At 45.9% G+C, this 19096-nt stretch overlaps 2 protein-coding genes across 4 annotated transcripts; both read left to right on the top strand.

Annotated features, from left to right (window-relative positions):
* Nucleotides 1-577: 577 nt before the first annotated feature.
* Nucleotides 578-3454, top strand: LOC127315319 (uncharacterized). Its single transcript, XM_051345818.2, has 8 exons — nucleotides 578-644; nucleotides 723-992; nucleotides 1075-1248; nucleotides 1439-1675; nucleotides 1757-1855; nucleotides 1927-2016; nucleotides 2095-2403; nucleotides 3329-3454. The coding sequence occupies exons 1-8, from the start codon at nucleotides 585-587 to the stop codon at nucleotides 3452-3454; spliced, it is 1365 nt and encodes a 454-aa protein (XP_051201778.2). The 5' UTR covers nucleotides 578-584.
* An 11-nt stretch (nucleotides 3455-3465) lies between these two features.
* Nucleotides 3466-10292, top strand: LOC127313021 (MLO-like protein 13). Of its 3 annotated transcripts, none has more exons than XM_051343556.2 (14): nucleotides 3466-3956; nucleotides 4553-4610; nucleotides 4938-5095; nucleotides 5335-5451; nucleotides 5531-5585; nucleotides 7471-7598; nucleotides 8111-8185; nucleotides 8298-8386; nucleotides 8461-8510; nucleotides 8817-8857; nucleotides 8978-9190; nucleotides 9272-9339; nucleotides 9612-9672; nucleotides 9754-10292. In XM_051343556.2, exons 1-14 carry the CDS (start codon nucleotides 3846-3848, stop codon nucleotides 10057-10059), a joined length of 1530 nt encoding a protein of 509 aa, XP_051199516.1. In that variant the 5' UTR covers nucleotides 3466-3845; the 3' UTR covers nucleotides 10060-10292. The 3 variants fall into 3 exon arrangements, with proteins under 3 accessions (XP_051199516.1, XP_051199517.1, XP_051199515.1); XM_051343555.2 differs by having other exon boundaries at nucleotides 3468-3956; nucleotides 7465-7598; XM_051343557.2 differs by lacking the exon at nucleotides 8461-8510 and having other exon boundaries at nucleotides 3467-3956; nucleotides 7465-7598; nucleotides 9754-10012.
* Nucleotides 10293-19096: the final 8804 nt, after the last annotated feature.

The following is a 19096-nucleotide window of genomic DNA, read 5'->3' as shown; positions in this document are numbered from 1 at the left end:
AGTACGACATGGTGCACCGGGTTGTTCATATGACGGAGAAGGGAACGGATCTTCAACCTTTGAAGATTCGTTACCATGGCACATCGGATATACCGTATGACGAGAGGTACACGGAGTTCATCCGGCCTACCGGTCTTCTCCCGTTCATATCCCTTGTAAGCCGTGGGGGGCCACTCATGAACCCCTCGGCACTCACCGCCCTTGTCGACCGGTGGAGGCCGGAGACTCACACCTTCCACTTGAGGGCCGGCGAGATGGCCCCTACTCTCCAGGATGTTTCCATGATCCTTGGACTACCTATTCAGGGCGAGCCACTGTGTATGAACACAGCTTCTGATGGGTGGCGCGAGCAGATGCAGGTGCTTATTGGCATGGCTCCTCCGCCGCCAGCAGATCCAAAGAAGAGAGCTCCCGCCGGCGCGTCTTTCGAATGGATCAGGACTAACTTTGGAGAATGCCCGGAAGAGGCCGACGAGGACACTCGGAGGACGTACGCCCGCGTGTACTTATGGTACATGATTTCGAGGACTCTCTTTCCTGACAGTGGGGGGAAGCTGGCCCATTGGTGTTGGCTGAAGGCGCTAATGGTGTTGGATGGCCGTTGGAGTTGGGGAACAGCGGCACTTGCCTACCTCTACCGGCAGGTGATGATTTGCTCTATGTACTATTTTCCTATAGTAGTGTGCTAGACAAAGTACTAACCAAATGTCTTACGTGCGCAGTTGGACGAAGCTTGTCGCAGAACTGGGAGCAGGACTGGGAGCGGCGGTATTGGTGGATGCATGCTCCTACTTTCCGTATGGAGCTGGGACCGCCTATCAGTTGGGCGGCCTAGGGTACTCAACGAGAGGCCATGGCCTCATTACCCTCACTCTCTTGATCGGGAGCCCACTTGGGCATACCTTTGGGACAATGTCTCGGAGATGTCGGGCGATCCAAAGATCATGTACATGCAGTACACTGCGGAGTTGGACACTCTTACCGCTGAGCAGGTAACCGATCACTCTTTTGGAATCCTAGTTTTCATTGATTCTACTGGCATGTTCTAAATTCGGAGATATTTGTATGCTGCAGGTGGAATGGGAGCCATATGGTAGCTACTACCGTATTGGCGCGTCGATGACTGACCTCAACCACAAGTGCACGGAGGAGGCGCGGTTCTGGCGTATGCGCTGCCCACTCATATGCATGTGGCTTGTTGAACACCACCAGCCGCAAAGAGTGATGAGACAGTTTGGGCTGTATCGAGTGCCCACCAAAGGTGGCAAGACACGGACAAGGCGCTTCATAGGTAAACTTCGGAATCATGCGATGGAAGATTCTTGATAGAAGAGGTACAAACTAACTTGTTGATTCTTGCAGGCTTGATAGGCAGCGGCAGAGGAAGATCACAAATTGGCCAGTCCATCATAGCGGCCACATCGCATCGTTCCAACAGTGTTTGGAAGCGGCACGGAATGCTGGCCCTGAGCAGATTGTGCCTCACAACTTCGACGCTTTCAACAACTACCTTGAGTGGTTCCATGAGAACACGCGTATCGAGTTAGTTAAGCACGCGTATCCTGAGGAGATCTTGGACGACCCCATCCAGTTCGATGAGGTTGGGCAAAGCCAGCACGACACCTTTGCTCGCAGAGGGAGATCGACTTCTATTGCTTCCGAGCTGAACTTCGTGGTATTCTATTCTCTCACTAACTAGTACATCATCTACATTGCCATGTGGTCGCTTCAATTGTGTATGCTATATTTGTCACAGCGGAAGGAGATCGAAAAAACAGCTGAGGAGTGCGAGGTTATGTGGGAGCAGAGCGGGACAGATGACAAGCCTGTCGGACCGTTGCGGTATTTCATTAAGGTATGATCACCAACTTTGAATGTACGATACTATGATGTGGTGGATTTGTAACCATGAACGGGATGACGCAGAACACTGCACGAAAGATGCGGCGGTTAGCCAGCTTGCTAGGTTGCCGGGAAGCCGAAATCGCTACATCTTCCTCTTCAGAAGAGCGGGAGGTATGGACTATTTTGTTGCTGTCAAACATGTTCTTCCTAATTTCAACTTTGTAATCTCATGTGTTCGTGTTTGTGAAGATTCCTGAGGACGAGCTAATTCTGAGTCAAGGCATACTTCCAAAGCGTACCTCGAAGCAAGCCTCACGGTCAGCTTACCAGTTGAAGCCAAGGGGCAAGGGTCCAAACCGGTACACTCCGGAAGATTATGTCAACCGAGGAAAGAAGGTTGTCACTGAGGAGGATGAGGGGCCGCGGCGGAGATCAGCTTTGTCGAAGATGAGGAACGACGAGCCGTTCTCTTCAGAGGAGGAGGAGGAGGAGGAGGAGGAGCAGCAGGAGCAGCAGCAGGAGCAGCAGGAGCAGCCACGGCAGCGGACGAAGAGGATGGCCATCCGGAAGCAGCCCGTGAGGACGGCACGTCGAGGACGACACTAGGATGTGTGTCGTGTTGTTGTGAACTCTTCATAAGTTTCGAGTTGTGAACAATGTCTGTAATGATACTTGTTGTTTGAATTTACTTGCTACGATGTGGACTACATCTTCTGAGATTGCTACTTGTTGTGTATGTTCATGAGATTGCTACTTGTTTTGAGACTGCTACTTGTTGTATGCAATGAAAACTGTTGGAGTTTGGTACGATTTTTCATGTTTTTAACACAAGTCAAAGTGTGGCGCCCTTCACACTGGCGCCACAAGTGCTTGTGTGGCGCCCGCGGCATCGGCGCCACACATGTCAACTTATATAAACTTCTGGGTCGAAAACATCCAGGGGCTCCGGACGATAAGTCCTTAGCCATTTTCGCGAGCCTCTATGTGTGGCGCCCGTGGCATCGGCGCCACACATGCTAGTGTGGCGCCCGTGTCATCGGCGCCACACATCGAGCCTCGCAAAACGGCTAAGTCCCAGAGGATTTGTCTCACAGTATGTTTTGGGGGATTCCAAGTGCATGTGTGGCGCCGTTGGGAGGGGCGCCACACATGCTGCCACGTCGGATGGGCGCACCAGCTCAGCGGCGAGGGGGCCACGTCGGCTGGGTGTGTGGCGCCAGCGCCAGGGGCGCCACATTGGCATGTGTGGCGCCCGTGAGAGGGGCGCCACACAAAAGGGTTAGATCCGTGAAATAGTTTCGCCGGAGGGTCAGTCTGTGCTATAGTTTGACAAAAGGGTTATTTTTGTGCAAATCGCCGAAAGGAAACAACTAAAAAAATAGAACCTGAAGGGGACGAAGCTAGATGGGCCCGGCCCATAACTGGCTTCCCTAAGCGGCGTCCCAGATAACCTCCGCAATGAGCGGAGAATAGGTTTTGCCAGGTCGGTGTTAAGCAGTCCCCGGTGTGCGGCACCGCGTCCGCACCGACCCGGTCGGTGTATAGGAGGCCCCCTCCCAGGGCGGCCGCCCCATTGCCCTCCTCCTATGGGCCGGGTCACATCGCGTAGCAGGCCGCCGGAAGGTCGTCCATCCTTCTGCCGCCGGAAGGGATAGACCGTTGGCGCAATGGCGCGGTGGCGCCGCGAGCAAACCGGCGGCCGAAGCAAAGCACCACCATGCCCTGAGCCTCCCCTTCCCCACGCGCGCGCATCGTGCAAGGAGCAAGCACTAGCTACTAAGCTAGCAGCTAGAGCGCACGAGGCGGGGATGGAATCCAGCCGGTGGCCGCGGTCGGCAAGGCAGCGCCGCGACGCGACAGGCCGATTCCTTCCGTGCCGCTGCCGCAGTCGCCGCCGCTCGACTCCCCCTTAACCGCACGCCACCTCGCCCAGACCCCGCAGCCATGGTCGCCGAGCCGCCGCACCACCACCACCAGCAGCAGATCGACGAGGAGGAGGCATGGAGGACGCGTCGCTCGAGCACACGCCCACCTGGGTCGTCGCCGCCGTCTGCTTCACCATCGTCTCCGTCTCCCTCGCCGCCGAGCGCTTCCTCCACTACCTCGGCAAGGCACGCGCCCCCTAACTCCAACCTCCTGCACAAACATCTGTTCCGTTTATTAGCACAGCTTGTTCCGCGCACTAAATTCAGTATGCGCTCTTGCGCGCAGCGCGCTGGTTACGTTATTAACTCAGTCGTGGACAAGCAAATGTACTAGTGTATCTGCTGGTGTCTGGTGAATTATGTTGGAGTGCCTAGGAAGTTTTCTTTTGGCGAGGCAGTTTCATTGTCAGCTTCTGCTGACTATTACTGACTGACGCAGATTGGCTTCACCCAGTTAGTATTCCCCTGTTGTGATCCCAAATTGTGTTATTGGTGTCTCCTCTTACTTGACTTCCCAGGATGCTGTTTTGGGTCAGAGGACTTCTAAGGAGGCTAACATTTTGTATCATTCCATTGAAACATTAACAATGATGAAAAAAGTTGTGCGGAACAATGATATAGTTTGATGTTGCGCATTTCAGAAAAGCATGTAATCCGTTATTAAATCCTCATGAAAGTTATAATAATCAATTGATTCACTGACTCTTTCAGTTAGTAGCCAACAGTGCTAAAAAGAGAATGGTTTCCACCTCCTACTTATGCTTTCTTCTACAATCATGCAGGCACTAAAACATAAGAAGCAGAAAACGCTGTTTTCAGCTCTACAGAGACTAAAAGAAGGTAACATTCATGAATATATCAACAACTGCGGGGACACTTATCAATGTAGCATATCAGCGTGCATGAGAATTAGATCATTTAGGTTGATTCCTCATTAGTAACTGTACATTAGCTATTGCCTCTTGGGAATATCTGTTGTAGAACTTAATTAGTTGATCATTATATTTTTTTTTGAAAAGGAGTATGTAGCTTAAGGAGCCCTTTGACTTCATTAAATCGTAAAAAGGAGAGCGCATAAAGGATTGGCAAATATTTTGCAACATTTAGTATATGGTTTTGGATTTTTCTTCTTCTGTGTCTTATCTAGTTCAATGGCTACATATGCAGAGTTAATGCTTCTTGGATTTATTTCCTTCGTCCTGAGTCTCTCTCAGGGTTTTATTGTTCACATTTGCATTCCGGAAACTGCTACGCGTTTCATGCTTCCATGCAAGAGAGAGAATCACAAAGTTGCAGAAAAAGGTGGCATAGTTTGCAAGAAAAAGGTTAGGAGAACTATATTTGCAGACCGTTCTTTCTTTCTTTCTTAGAATTGAATAACTCATTGTTGCTTGGAAGTAGATACAGATACTTTTATGCTGGGTAGCGAAACCTTTTGTCGTTTATATGTGGTATAGGAAGAAATGTTAAGTGGTGTCCTTAAAAAACAAAGCAGTTTAAGTTGTGCTGTGCAGAAATGTGTTCTATAATGATCATTATCAAATACATGCTTTCTCTGTTTCAGGGTGATGTTCCCTTGTTATCACTGGAGGCATTGCATCAGCTGCACATATTTATATTTGTACTTGGCTTTGTCCATGTTGTTTTCTGCGCGACAACAATATTGCTTGGTGGAGCAAAGGTTTGTCTGCAAATATGATGTTATGCTACGTATGACCATGTTTATGGATCACAAACTTACTGTGGCTAAAATTTTCTAGATAAGAAAATGGAAGCATTGGGAGACCAGAATTCACAGAGAAATACAACAGAAATGTGCGTATTGCCCTATCTTTTGTTTCCTTGATTGATTTAAATAAGTACATAATACAGGCTCCATTCCTTATGTTCAGCTATTACCCTACTTTTTGTTTCCTTGATTGATTTTAAGAAGTACATGCTGCAGGCTTCCCGCCTTATGTTATGTTACATTATATTCCATAGCGGAAATCCAGTTTGGGTGCATATGAACCCATTGTTTGAAAACACATTTCAAAATGTTTAAAAAAATCAGAAAAAAAATCCGCATGTACATCTAGGCATTCTATGCTCGCACACAAGTTTTTGGGAAAAAAGAACATTTTTTGTGTCCCATGTAAAAATGACAAATTTCGATGCTACAACATGACTATTCACAGGACATTTTTTTCTTGTCTATTTACGCAGTCCACATAAAATGTTCTTTCTTCCCGAAAACTTGTGTGAGAACATAGAATGTCCAGATGAACACGCGAAATATTTCTTCAGAATTTTTTGACATTTTGAAATTTCTTTTTTATGATAATATAGTTAGAAACTTAGAGTGGATGGTGATATATAATTAACTTTGAGCATGTACAACAACAGAGTACAAAGAGTCAGTTCTTACTAGCGACTATTTCCCCATTCACTGTTAAATTCAATTTTAAATTGTATTCTACAAGGTTCTTCAAGCTGTTTTTATTGGTTCTTTCCTGCCTTCATTTTGGGCTTTAAGATGTGTTAGGACAGAAAGATACGTTGGTGCATGATTTGGATGCAATAAAACACCTTTTGATTGGTCTTAAACCATTGTTCTTCAAACTCAGCTTCATTGTATTAGAAGATTTTGAAAAATAGGTCTAGCTTCAACTTACAAGCACAAGTTAAAATTCTTGTATTAATACACAATTTCACAGGTCCGAAGAAAATGTGTTTGGAATTTGTAAATAGTTCATTAAACAGTTCAAATAAGGGTCTGCATGGACATAAGAGTACACAATTGCAATACAACTCACAATGTCACATGTTGCATGTTTGTTCCCCGGAAACATTCAACTTGGTCTTAGCAAGATTCAATGCACAAAATTAATATTTCCACACCCTCTAGCTACTGTTTAGAGCAATACCAATTTGCAAAGCAAGTCCAACAATTTGTAAGTCTCATATTTTGTATTCCTAAATGTTCAATAGAAAGGTCACCTAGATTCCTTAGGTCCTTAAACACTCATCATTTTGCATTTTGTTAGTAATAAATTGGGAAGGAACTGTCACCAAGATACATGAAATGCGAGCGCTATGTTGGTAGCTGGTGGACTGGGCTAGTGAGGGGAGAGAGAGCATAGAGGTGGGGTGAGCTGGCAACCTGGGCCCGAATTTTTGGTTCATCTTACACATTGAGCCATATACCTCATAATCAATCCTTGAAAAAGTATCAAACTTTTTCGTGATGCTGGCGCACCCCGCCGGCTATACTAGATGTGTCCCTGGTCTCTTCCTCACGCCATTCCCATCTGTCCATATTCTGACCGTTTGTCATATTCAGCAAGAATATGCAGCTTCACTTGCTGTCTATTCTGTTAGTCTCTTTGTAATTGCTCAAGATTCCTCATCTACAAAATAAGGGGAAACCACATCATGAACAAACCACTGATATGTTAGAGCAAGTGGAAACTTCACGATTTGAGGGCAATTGAGTGTCCAATTTTGTACGGAATCCTAATATTGCCAATACAATATTGCTTCCTTTTTCTATTAGCCTTTTTATTTTGGTAAGAGGGTTGTGCGTGTTTTATTTTATACGTGTTAGTAAGTTCTGTATGAAATAGATATTTGTGTCTTCTTAATTGGTTAATAATACTGGTCTTAAAAAGTTACCTCATCGCCTAAAAGGTTTTGTTTTTTACCGGAAAAATAGTTGCAGTACAGCAAACAGAGCATCCAGGGAAAGTTACACCACCGCATGTTTTGCTACATCGTGAATACCAGGGAGAATTTGTTACTGATCGAACAAAGGGATTTTGGACGAAGCTGGCTGTTGTAAGCTGGATTGTAAGTCATCTGCCCATCCTGTCATATTGCTGAATTCAGTTATTTAGAATGTTCTGTCTGCAAGCTTGATTATGTGCATGGATTTATCCAAATTATTAACTGTGTAAAGTAAGATCATTTTAGTTATCTACCCATAGATGGTAGACAGTTTTGTGATTTGGAAAAAAGTAAATCAGGTCAATCAGCCGATAGGTTGCTGGTTGCTAAGATAATTGGCTTGAACACACTGTCCTCAAAGTATGGAAACCATTTGCAGAAAACTGCATTACTACATCATCACTCAAGGTGCTTCATATTTGTAATGGATCAATCAATATCTCACAAAACTTTAATTTATACTTTTCCACAATGAACTGCTTTGCTGGAAGACACATCTTCCAAATCTCAAAGTATGGCATATACATTTATTGCAATAGTTTGCTATTTGAGGTGTTCTTCATTTCGTGTGCCATTGTGTGTCTAGTAGTCTGTATCTAGAAACTCACACTGAAGGTTCAATTCATACATTGCAGATTGCATTCTTGAAGCAGTTTCATGATTCTGTGAGTAAATCAGATTATGTAGCCCTTAGATCAGCATTTGTATTGGTAAGATATTTCGTTTGGCTTAAGCCTTGCATATTGTTTTTATATATTTCTCCGTACTGCTAATGAAGAAGCTAATAGGTATTCCTTCTGTCTTCCATTTCATTTCATTCAGATACACTACCCACGGCGCCCAGACTTTGATTTCCACAAGTACATGACCCGTGCCCTGGAACATGATTTTAAGAGGGTTGTTGGTATCAGGTTTGTATCATTGTAGAGAAGTTTTAACTTTGACTTGAATATTACGTGGCCTTAAGAAATTAACTTTCATGCAGCTGGTTCCTGTGGCTATTCGTCATCCTTTTCCTTTTGCTGAATATAAATGGTATGTCTAGGTGAAGCTATCGCTCAACAGATGTCCTTTTTAGGTGGCTGATTTGCCGTGCAATAGTTTGCAATGAACTAGCGATCTTACTTGATGCTCTACAATACATGCTGCCTTTGAACTCGAATTAATCGAATATGATGAATAACGTGAACCAAACACTTATCTGTTAAATGAAGATAATTCTTGTTATCTTTGAGTGTTATATATATCAGTATCAGTCCTCTTGTTGATCAGGGTATGTGTGCATCTAACAGTATTTATGTTGTGTACACTCTTGTCTTACTTCTTGCTGCCAAAATGCAGGATGGCATACATACTTCTGGTTAGCTTTCCTGCCTCTGTTTGTAAGTATTTCACTGCTAAGCTAGATCTATCGATTCAAATATCCTATTTTGCATTTTCAGTTCTAACTCACTTTATCTATCCGGAACAAAAAGAATTCTGAATGATGGGGTAAATTGCAGCTCCTGCTTGTTGTTGGCGCAAAGCTACAGCACATCATTACTCGGTTAGCTCAAGAGGCAGCAGCATCGCTAGCCGACGAAACGAACCAAGTCCCGAAAATAAAGCCATCCAAGGAGCACTTCTGGTTTGGCAAACCTTCGATTGTCCTTCATATTATCCATTTCATCCTGTTCCAGAACGCCTTCGAGATTGGTTTCTTCTTCTGGGTCTTGGTATTTCACGCTCTCGCTTAAGCATTTCATTTTTTCCCCCCTAGTAAGGCCCTGAAACTAACGAAGCTGCCATCTCCACAGGTAACATACGGGTTCAATTCGTGCATCATGGAGCAGAAGGCTTACGCCATTTCGAGACTTGTTATTGGGTCAGTATAATTCTGGATTGCCTGCAATCTTATAAAGTTCATCGTATCCATGGTCACCGTGATGGCCTGAAAGAAGTATCTTAGCACCAAGAATAACTCCGGCATATCACGTGCAAAAAAAGAAATGCGTCACTGGCACTGAATATATATATAGATGCACAGCAAAACTGCGATTTGTTCTTGCACATGTATCGTGGCTTTCTCGTACAGTGGTTGGTTATAATTCCTTAATTTGCTACATCCTAAGAGTGATCCATGTGCCCCGTTTGCAGTTTGATCATCCAAGTGGTGTGCAGCTACATCACCCTGCCGTTGTACGCCATCGTCACTCACGTAAGCTCTCCTCCTCCTTTGCTCATACAGTTCTTTTAGGTTGAAAAAAAAAATACTGAAATGCTGAAACTGTTGTGCCAGATGGGCGGAGACATCAAGCTGGAGGCGCTCGGCTCGGGCCTGCACGAGTCCGTGGCGAACTGGGCCACGGGCGCCCGGAAGAAGGGCCGCTCCGACACGAGCCTCCGGAACTCGCTCACCGCTAAGAAGACTGACCCCGCCGCCGCCCTCCCTGGTGCGGGTGCTGGTGGCAACGAGGTCGCCATTGCGCGGGCGCCCAACGAGCGGTTCGGGAGCTCCCGCAACATGCTGGCGCTGGCGGCGGTGTCCGACGGCGACGAGATCGTGTCCGTCGTCGTCCACGACGGCGCCGACACCCGGAGGTGAACCTGCCGAGCGGCCGGGCGCGTGTAACGCACCGCACCGGCAACCCGTGCCGTTGCAAGGGGGAAACGTGGGCACGCCGAAAAATTTCTGGTACTCACCATCACGGCATCCTTGTAAATCCGTACCGGCGGTCGGTCGGGGACGCTCTCCGGCCGGCGGGCAGGCGTACGTCGCGACATGTTGTGTGAGATGCTACAAGCCGTGTTGGCCTCAGATCAGATCACCCCACGGTACCTGCTCGTCTTCCTACGAATCAAATGACACGCTGTACGTAGTACGTACTCCGGCGCGCGCGCACGCGCATCAGACATTCTCTCCCAATTATTGCCGACTCGACTCGACGTGGCGGCCGGCGTTGGCGTGGCTAGGGCAGGCCGGCGCGCGTACGTTTGCGTGCGCATGTAGAGAAGGTATCTCGTCTCATGCATCCCGTCCATCTCGAGCACGCACGCACGCACGTCGGCCGCGCCTGCGCCTGCGCATGCATCGATCGTGTCAGGGACATGCATGCATGCGTACGTGCGCAGCCAGCCTGCACCCTGCAGTGAGTGAGAGAGATGCCTAGCTAGCTAGCGACAGACCTGATCAGTGAGTGAGCCAGTGAGGCCTCTCTTTCATGGGTAAGTAACGTGGCTAAGCCTAGCTAAGCTACCTGGTTAATGATGCCGCTTCCTGGATAGACGTGCGTGATGCAAGAATATTCTACATGACTTCAGTGCACTCTCTAAGAGCAACTCCAATAGTATAGCCAGTTGTTGGCGGTAAGGAAAATGTCATGTCATCTATAATCAACTTGTAGTCAATAAATACAATAGTTGGCTATAAAAATGTACTACTACGTATTACTTTCTCAATACATGATCCACCTTTCATTGAGATAACTACTTGCCTAGGAGCACATACTAGAGCTAGCTTTTACATAATAGCCCACTTACATTCTCTCTTCTCTTCTCTCTCCTCCAACTAGACACAGATATATTATTTTAATCCTTATAGCCAGCTGACTAGAACTTATTGTACTTGGTCTAAGCATAGTAGCAGTATCTGGCCCGATAAGACTATGCAGGGCTGGTTACCGTCACGAGTTTCATGAGGCGAACAAGGATTAAAAGATTGATGAACATTTCTCCTCACGTCTAGGTTATTTTAGTCTACATGTCGTGGAATCTTTTTCTTTTGTTTTTAAAACTGACGTGATCTGAAACTTGAGAGTTTAGAGTTGAAACCTCTTAACTCTAATACCATAAAAAATTAACGCACCAGCTAATTATCATAAAAATCCGAAGTGATGAAAAGGGGCAACGCACTATAACTATATTCAACAACCCCGGCCCGTGGGGATGGAAATGAGGCGACATCCATGTCCTGTACCTTCGTGGGCGGCCACTATATATGAAGCTTCATTGCCACCCCTCACACACACACCCTCGAAATGATTTGGGTAAGATTGTGGCGTGATTGATGGAACGGGGACGTATCGTACGTGTACGTAGGCTTGTAAGCACGTGCATGCATGGCTCGCGTACATGTACGTGAGAGATCGATTTTTTTTTTTTTTTTTTTTTTTTTTTTTTGCGACTGTGAGAGATTGATCTGTTCTGCACAAAGTTCGCACGGTACGCGCGCATATCCTTTTTCCTTGGCATCTGTAAAGCCTGCATCTTTTCACTCGATCTCTCTCTGCAAGCAAAAGTATGCTGGCTCGTCACTAGTGTACCCTCCAACCTATTTATTGTTGAAAAAGTTTTTTACTGCGCTATATTAATATAGCAACCCCACGATACAACCAGAGTCTTGAAAAGAAAGAAAATTGTGGGACATCAGCAAACACATAAAAAAAAGAGACATGTGGACCAACTAAACGAAGGTATCCCGCAACCGCTGCACCCTCCAGAAAACTTCCACCACGCTCCAACCACCAGATCGTCACGTACCAACTACCAAACGACACCTTCAAGAAGGAAAGCGACGACGCTTCTGCTCGAACGAGATGGTCTAGGGTTTCCCTGGACACACAAAGGGAAGTGGATGAAGGGTACCCACGACACCCTCTAGGAAGGAATGGTTCCACCCACGGATGGCGCTGCGTCAGTGTCGGGCGAGCCGACAAGGATTTCTCCCAAAATAACCTATCCACAACCCTACGGTGATACATCACGCTGGAGCCCTGACATGATGAGGCCTCGACACCACCAAACTCGCCGCTTGCGAACATGCAACACTACTGTCACACAAAGCCACCACCATCGCCTCACTGCGGTTACCGTCACAAGTCCTACAAGGTAGGGGTTGCGCGGGAGGCTCCAGCAGTACCGCATCCTCGTGGGAGGGGACTACCTCCACCTCCAAAGGCGGTAGTCGATCGGCCGCCGCCGCAAACACACACATCCCAGTTGTGTCTGGTCGGACCCGCAGGCCCGTAAAGCCCCCATGGAGGCACACCAGTCCCAAGAGAGTCCGGCCAGGCCTAGCCCAGGATCATCAAGCCCATTGCCATGCTGCAACAGCTCGGCAACCATGATCGCTAACCCCATCACAAGCAACCTCATCGCCGCGAACATACGGTACACAGGGCAGTCCGGCACACCCCAACCTAGATGGGGCTCAAAGGGCTAGATCTAGGATGAACGGGCTTGGCCGGTTGCGCCCCACTACCACCTGCCATCCTGCGCTGCCCCACAACACCACGGCCGTGCCACCGCGTCATCATTGCTTTGCCGAAGTCGAACTTCCGCCACCGGTCGGGAGACCCTGCCTCCCTCCTAACGCATGGGTAGAGTCAGGTCCGTCGTTGCCGAAACCGCGTGAGATTTACGCGGGGCCGCTCTGGCGGTGGCAGGGGGAGGGGAAGGTGGGCCGCTAGAAGCTAGGGTTGGGTAGTCGCCCTGGCATCGCCCGCGGAAGACAATCGGGACGAACCATTTTGCCACTATCTCCAAGCTATTTATCGCACGACCATATCCCTTCTTCTAGAAACTACACATACACACATGCCTTTATCACATCTCAAGGAGAGTGCAGACACACACGTACTTCCTCCGTCTTCAAATATAACACCTTTTCATTGCTTAAAGTGGACTGCGAAATTATTTTACATGTAGAAATGGAGGGAGTACCTATGTACCCATAGACGACACACAAGCAGAACCGCAGATCAGTAAGCGTGTCTTAAGGTATCAAGTGGAATACCGCTTAAATCTCTCTTAAAGTTCGTTTTAGCTTTTCTAGTGCAAATTTTAAGATTGAAATTTACACTCGAAATGCTAAAATAAACTAGAAGTAAAATTTGGACGAGGTCCCACTTCATTTTTTTTTTCTAGAATACACTCTGGAATGTGTATCTATCTCATAGAAGAAGAGGCCAAGACAACAGACACAACGCCCAAATGGCAATCCAATACAAACACATCGCCACACGTTTGATAACACTATCCATAATAGTCAACTGGCAATTAGTTGCTTTGCATGGTCACCCTCTAAGAGTAGCGAGGAGGAGATGCACTAAACTTCTAGGCCGCGTCACACTTGAGAGGCTAGCTCCAACTTCAAGATGACCCGAGCCAACCAACCATCTGCCCATAAGCGCCTAAGGATCAGCGAGAGAGCGGTAGGGCCAAACTAGACCGGAGGTGGCGACGACCAATAAGTGCCGACAACGATTTACATAGCGCCTCAGAAGCCCACGCTCTAGGCGGCGGCTAACACACGTCCAACAGGCGCCGAGAAGTCCACGAACCACCTAGACGACACCTTCAAGGAGGGTACTTGCAAGCTGTGCTCCAACTTACTTGCTTATTAATGTATGTATCGATCTATTTGGTAAAAATCTGTACCAGCCTAGCAATGCTAGACCTATGCTGATCACACACGCAGATCGGCATAGCTGCATTCATGGCCAAATGTTCGATCTTGCATCCATGACACGGGAGGCCATGGCCGGTGGTCTGGCTGCCATGGTAGTGGCTACTTAGCTGCACGGGGGCTATGCATGAATGATGATGCACATCTTTTGTTCGAGGAATGATGCAAAGGCACATGGTTGATCACGTACATATGGGAGCGCAAGAGGGAGACGTGATCGATGCTGCATGGCGTGGCGTGGGCAGGCCGGATGGGCTCCGCCTTGCGTGGGTATCTCTTCCTGCCTGCCTGTCCTTGGGATCCAGACTCCGTGGGCCTAACGCTGCATGTGGGCCCCCGACATCTCAAGCTCCGTCGGCTGCACGCAATCATCTGAACGCGCGAGTACTTGTCTCCAAAAACAATTGGAGGAAGTTCAAAAAAAAATGGAGGAGGGACGATTAAGAGAGGTATATATACGTTTATGTGTCGATGTCAACTTCATCATAGGTTCCAACTTCCAAGTGAGTGTTGTAGTCGCCTAGCTTTGTTCTTCCATTTCCCTAGCCACCTGCCCGTTGCTTGAAATCGGTGGCAGAGCTTTGTTAAATTTTGTTCACATCAATTCACATTATTGCAGGCTCCCTTTCAAACTTGTCCCCAGCTTGCTTCCTTAACTCAGCAAAAAACCATACGCCGGTGGAACCTCTATCTAGAATCCAGGATGTGGGTATTTATCTGGTGTTACAAGTTTGAAATGTTGTAATTCAATATTTCATAGTTCGACGGTTAGGTGAGAGCGCCAACATTATCATGTACATGAACATTACAAGTGGATGTTTGGCCTAATATAATGTCGTGAAGGAGTGAAACGAGATAACGAACATTGCATATAACCTCAACTACGGAATGACAACTCCCCGTATACACTGTGCAATCAGGGACATCATATCACTACTTACTATGGGAAATAGTACTACCTTGGAATTTTCCTTCACATATTTTTTAATAATTGAAAGACATAGCTTCCCCCGCCTCCTCGATCGGCCGTGCATGCATCCATCTGCTAACCATTGAACATCCATTTCTCTTGGTCACTGCCGACACTATCTTCTCCATCTGTTTTTGCGTCATTATATTTCCGCAAATCAGACATATCCAAAGTCGAACCATATATGCCTGAAAAGGTTCACCTTAAAAACCTCGGTTGGATAACGGAGAGTTGCAAATAATGAAACTAGAGAAATATCATTTCATGGGGTCTCTAATATGCTAAAATAACACCACAAACCAATACTAGTATTTATAATGGAATCCATACATATGATGCCAGAACAATGTTGGCACAAGTAAGGAGCACATAATTAAACAAGGTGGTAGGGTGGATATATGTCCGTGACACGAGAGACTCCAATATCGATGGTGTGCGTTTCTTGTTGCAATGATAGGATAGTATTGGTAGCTTCCTGCAGCAGGAGGGGAGGTCAGTGACACCAGTGGATAAAATAGTGACCATGCAAGGGTAAAGCTGCAATGGGATCGCTGGAGGATCTGCCAAGTCAGGCAGTTTGCAGACGCTCGAACGTGCAAGTGTTCTCCTTGTTTGCTTTTACCCATTTCTCTTTTCTAAAACACGAACGTTACTTCTTTTGAAGAGTTTTTTTTTTGTATTTGTTCATCTATGCTAAATTTCGTTGCTCAGTTCTCGCTTGCTATACATTCAAAAATGGTACCTACACATTGCAACAAAAAAAAACTATGCACGGCGTTTTGTTGGAGATGTCAAGTCATGCCTAGCCAGTAGCGACTATGCACGACACCTCATGAGGATGCATTAAATATAAATACATGATCCTGGTAGTTGCTATCCAGGCAATATCTCTTCCGGCTACATCAAGTCATGTCTGCTAATGTTCAATCAAAGGTGGCGTGACACTTGCTAGAGGGCGGCAGTATGTGGCGCCATTGACCTCTAGTTTCTTGTCCAGCGGCACCCAGATAACGATGAGTCATTAGCAAGACAAGTGACGACGGTAGGAGCGGCTTCAACATCGAGTTTCCACACTCCTGTGGAAACACTTGATTACAATCGTGCATCTGCGTCATGCCCTTGTTAAAGGCGGTGGCTCAAAGCATGACTTTGAGGATGGAAATCCCGAGATCTATCTACGGTTGGACTCGCCATCATCAGTGCATGGTGGCGTTTCCTTCTTGAAGCCTTTGCCTAGCTAGCACATGTGTATTTCCTTTGTTTCCACCTTTTACCAAAGGATTGGTGTAAACTGTTGGAGGCAGTTTTGCAAGGCACGAGGCTTCGAGCTTTTTTTTTTTTTTTTTTTTTTTTTTTTACTTTATGTATGATTACATTTGCCAGGCTTGCATGACTCCTAATAAAGAATCCTATATGCATCAATTGATGCAGAGTTGCAGACTCGGGTTATCCTCCTTTTAAAAAACTATTAACTATATAAGTGAATACATATCTTTATAGTTTTAACACAACAAACTTTATCATATTGTTTCCAAATTTATCTGACATTTCAAGAAGAAAATGATAGAACAAGATAGTCCTTTACTTGTCATATATTCCATCGTTCCTAAATACTAAGACCTAGTCATGTGTAGATTTCGCAATTGTTATAATTTTGATATGTTAGTACAAGGTTATAAAAGTAGATAAATGTAAAATGTTTTCATGATAATCTAAGTATATATTTTAAATTTATCAATATCAATATATTTTACATGTTAACGGTCAAGTTACAAAACTTTGATTCCATACTTTATAGCTAATACCACTATACATTTTCTAAACAGACGTATTTCCTCCGTTTTGAATTACAAGATGTTTTAGATATTTCAATATGGACAACATAGGAAGTAAAATGAGTGAAGTACAAATAACTGAATCGCAAACGGGGAATGTGTAGTAGCGCAGGTGCGCAACCTTTTTTATTTTTTTATTTTTTATATTTAGTAAATTATAAAATATTTCGATTTGATTTTTCTGCAAGTCACTCAAACACAACAAACAGAATAGGGGAAAAATAGTTTGGAATTTTTTTTGCAATTTAAAATTTCAAATTATTTTAAAATTTAAAATAAATTCTTGAAATATATATATATATATGTAATGACATAAAAAATCCAAAATATTTTTCCCATATTCTAGATATTCTAGTTGTTATGTTTAAGTGATCTGCAAAATTTCAAGTTAAAAAATTGTTTGGTACGAGAGATACAAAAATAAGAAGTCGTTTGACAGGGAAAAAAAGCTAGCACAAATCTTGATGCAAAATAGACGGTATGGATGCGGGTGACATAGGCATCCCCAATGGCCTGCCGAAGATGGTACCCGGGGTTTACTGAAGGCCCACATGTCGAAGAATACGAAGTTCGGAAGCCCAATTAGTGTTAAGAAAAGATATATTTGTATTAGGAAATATAGAGATTTGTAACTTTACGGGTTGAACTCAGAGAGTCTCCCGGAATCTGTAAACTTGTGTAACACGGTATCCTCGGCTCCGCCTCCTATATAAGGGGGAGTCGAGGGACAAAGAGAGGATCGAATCTATTGCCAACACAACCCTAGTTCCTTAGTCGTCGAGTACTTCTCGGCTGAAACCCTCGAGATTTACTTGCCCTCTACTTCCAACTAAACCCTAGTCTACAATTTGCAGGCATTGATAAGTTAATCCCTTGTCAATTGGCGCCGTCTGTGGGAATTAGAGGCGACAAGGAGCTGATCTCGATGGCACGTTCAAGATCGTCGACTTCGTCGGTAGCAAGCAACGCGATGGATAGAGGTAAACAGATCAAAACTGATCTAGTCAATTTTGTTCCTCACCCGCCCTCCCGTTTGAATGCATATGCGTACTTGGAGAAGCCTATGGAGATGACGTTCGGAAGGTTCCACTTCCGCGTCGAGAAAGAAGGATCGTATCGTCTCGAGGTTCCCGTTTCGTCGAGATCATCGACGGTTGATTCCGATTTTTCGGATTCGTCATCACTGTTCGAGACAGGCGACGAAGGAATTTCGTCACCACGCTTCATCGAGTCTGCGGCAAGCGAGAAGCTCGTCAAAATCTTCGACGACATGTCCTTCGAGTCGTCTGCGGACTCCAATATAAGCAGCAACTCTGACAACATCGACAGCTTCGGCTTCCTCGACAGATCCATTATTATTGGAGAGGTCTTCACCGATCTACATGACTGTGTCACCAATCCCGACCAAGGTCGAAGTTCAAAATATTATCAGATCTATGCAATTGGAGATGAAAGCCGACCACAGGAGGAGACATCAGAGAACTTCGATGATGCAGGAAACCCATATGTCGACCCCGCTGATCTTACGCGAGGTTTGGGAACCAAATACGTTGGGCCTGGAACGCGAGAGATGGTGCAATTTCCGCAAGCAGTATGGGACAGAGTTGCAAGAGCCATTGACGGCACAGATCCAATGACTGTAACTGCAACAGCTCAGGAGTTACAAGCATATCAATATAGGCTCGCCCGTGCCAGGCGGCAACTCGAAAAACAGAAAATTGAGTTGGACAAGAGACAAGCTGCGGCTTCTGCGTCAAGCAGGCGAAGAGCTGAGTTGAGCCGACAATCAGGAACTTCGGGAAGTAGTCATAGAGAAGCTCGGAACCGGACAAGACCTCGATTGCAAAATATACCTGAGGCTAAAAGGGAGAACCTAGTTCAAAACCTCGACATGTCCTTTATGTCAATAGACACAAGGGGAAATATTATTCCCAAAACACCGGAAGCTGGATACATGGCGACACAAGCTTTCATCTTGGCATCCAGACCACCTCCTGGAGACCCAAGGGAACCATTGTATAACATGGCCATGACAGGAGTTGGAGTTATGGGAACAGCGTTTGGAAGCACGCCCCCCGAAGGATCAGCAAGGCAAAATAGTCCACGACCTACTGCAGCGGTGCAAGATCCCGCAAGAACGAGTGGGGCAAGAGATGCAGCAACTCAAGCAAGAGTGGATAGAGCGCGACAAGAGAGAAGAGAACGTCGGTATTCACTAGAGGTCGATGAAGAGGATTTGTGCGGGCTCCCGTGCTTTACGAAACGAGTCCGCAAAACTCGAGTTCCGTTAGGGTTTAAGCTACCCGATAATTACAAAAAATTTGACGGCCTGCAAGATCCAGAGGATTGGTTAGTTGATTATCTCGAGACG

The sequence above is a fragment of the Lolium perenne genome, chromosome 7, assembly GCF_019359855.2.
Source record: "Lolium perenne isolate Kyuss_39 chromosome 7, Kyuss_2.0, whole genome shotgun sequence".
In the NCBI taxonomy this organism is placed as follows: domain Eukaryota; kingdom Viridiplantae; phylum Streptophyta; class Magnoliopsida; order Poales; family Poaceae; genus Lolium; species Lolium perenne.
Note: the sequence above shows the minus strand (reverse complement) of the source record. Positions and strands in the feature narration are given on the sequence as shown.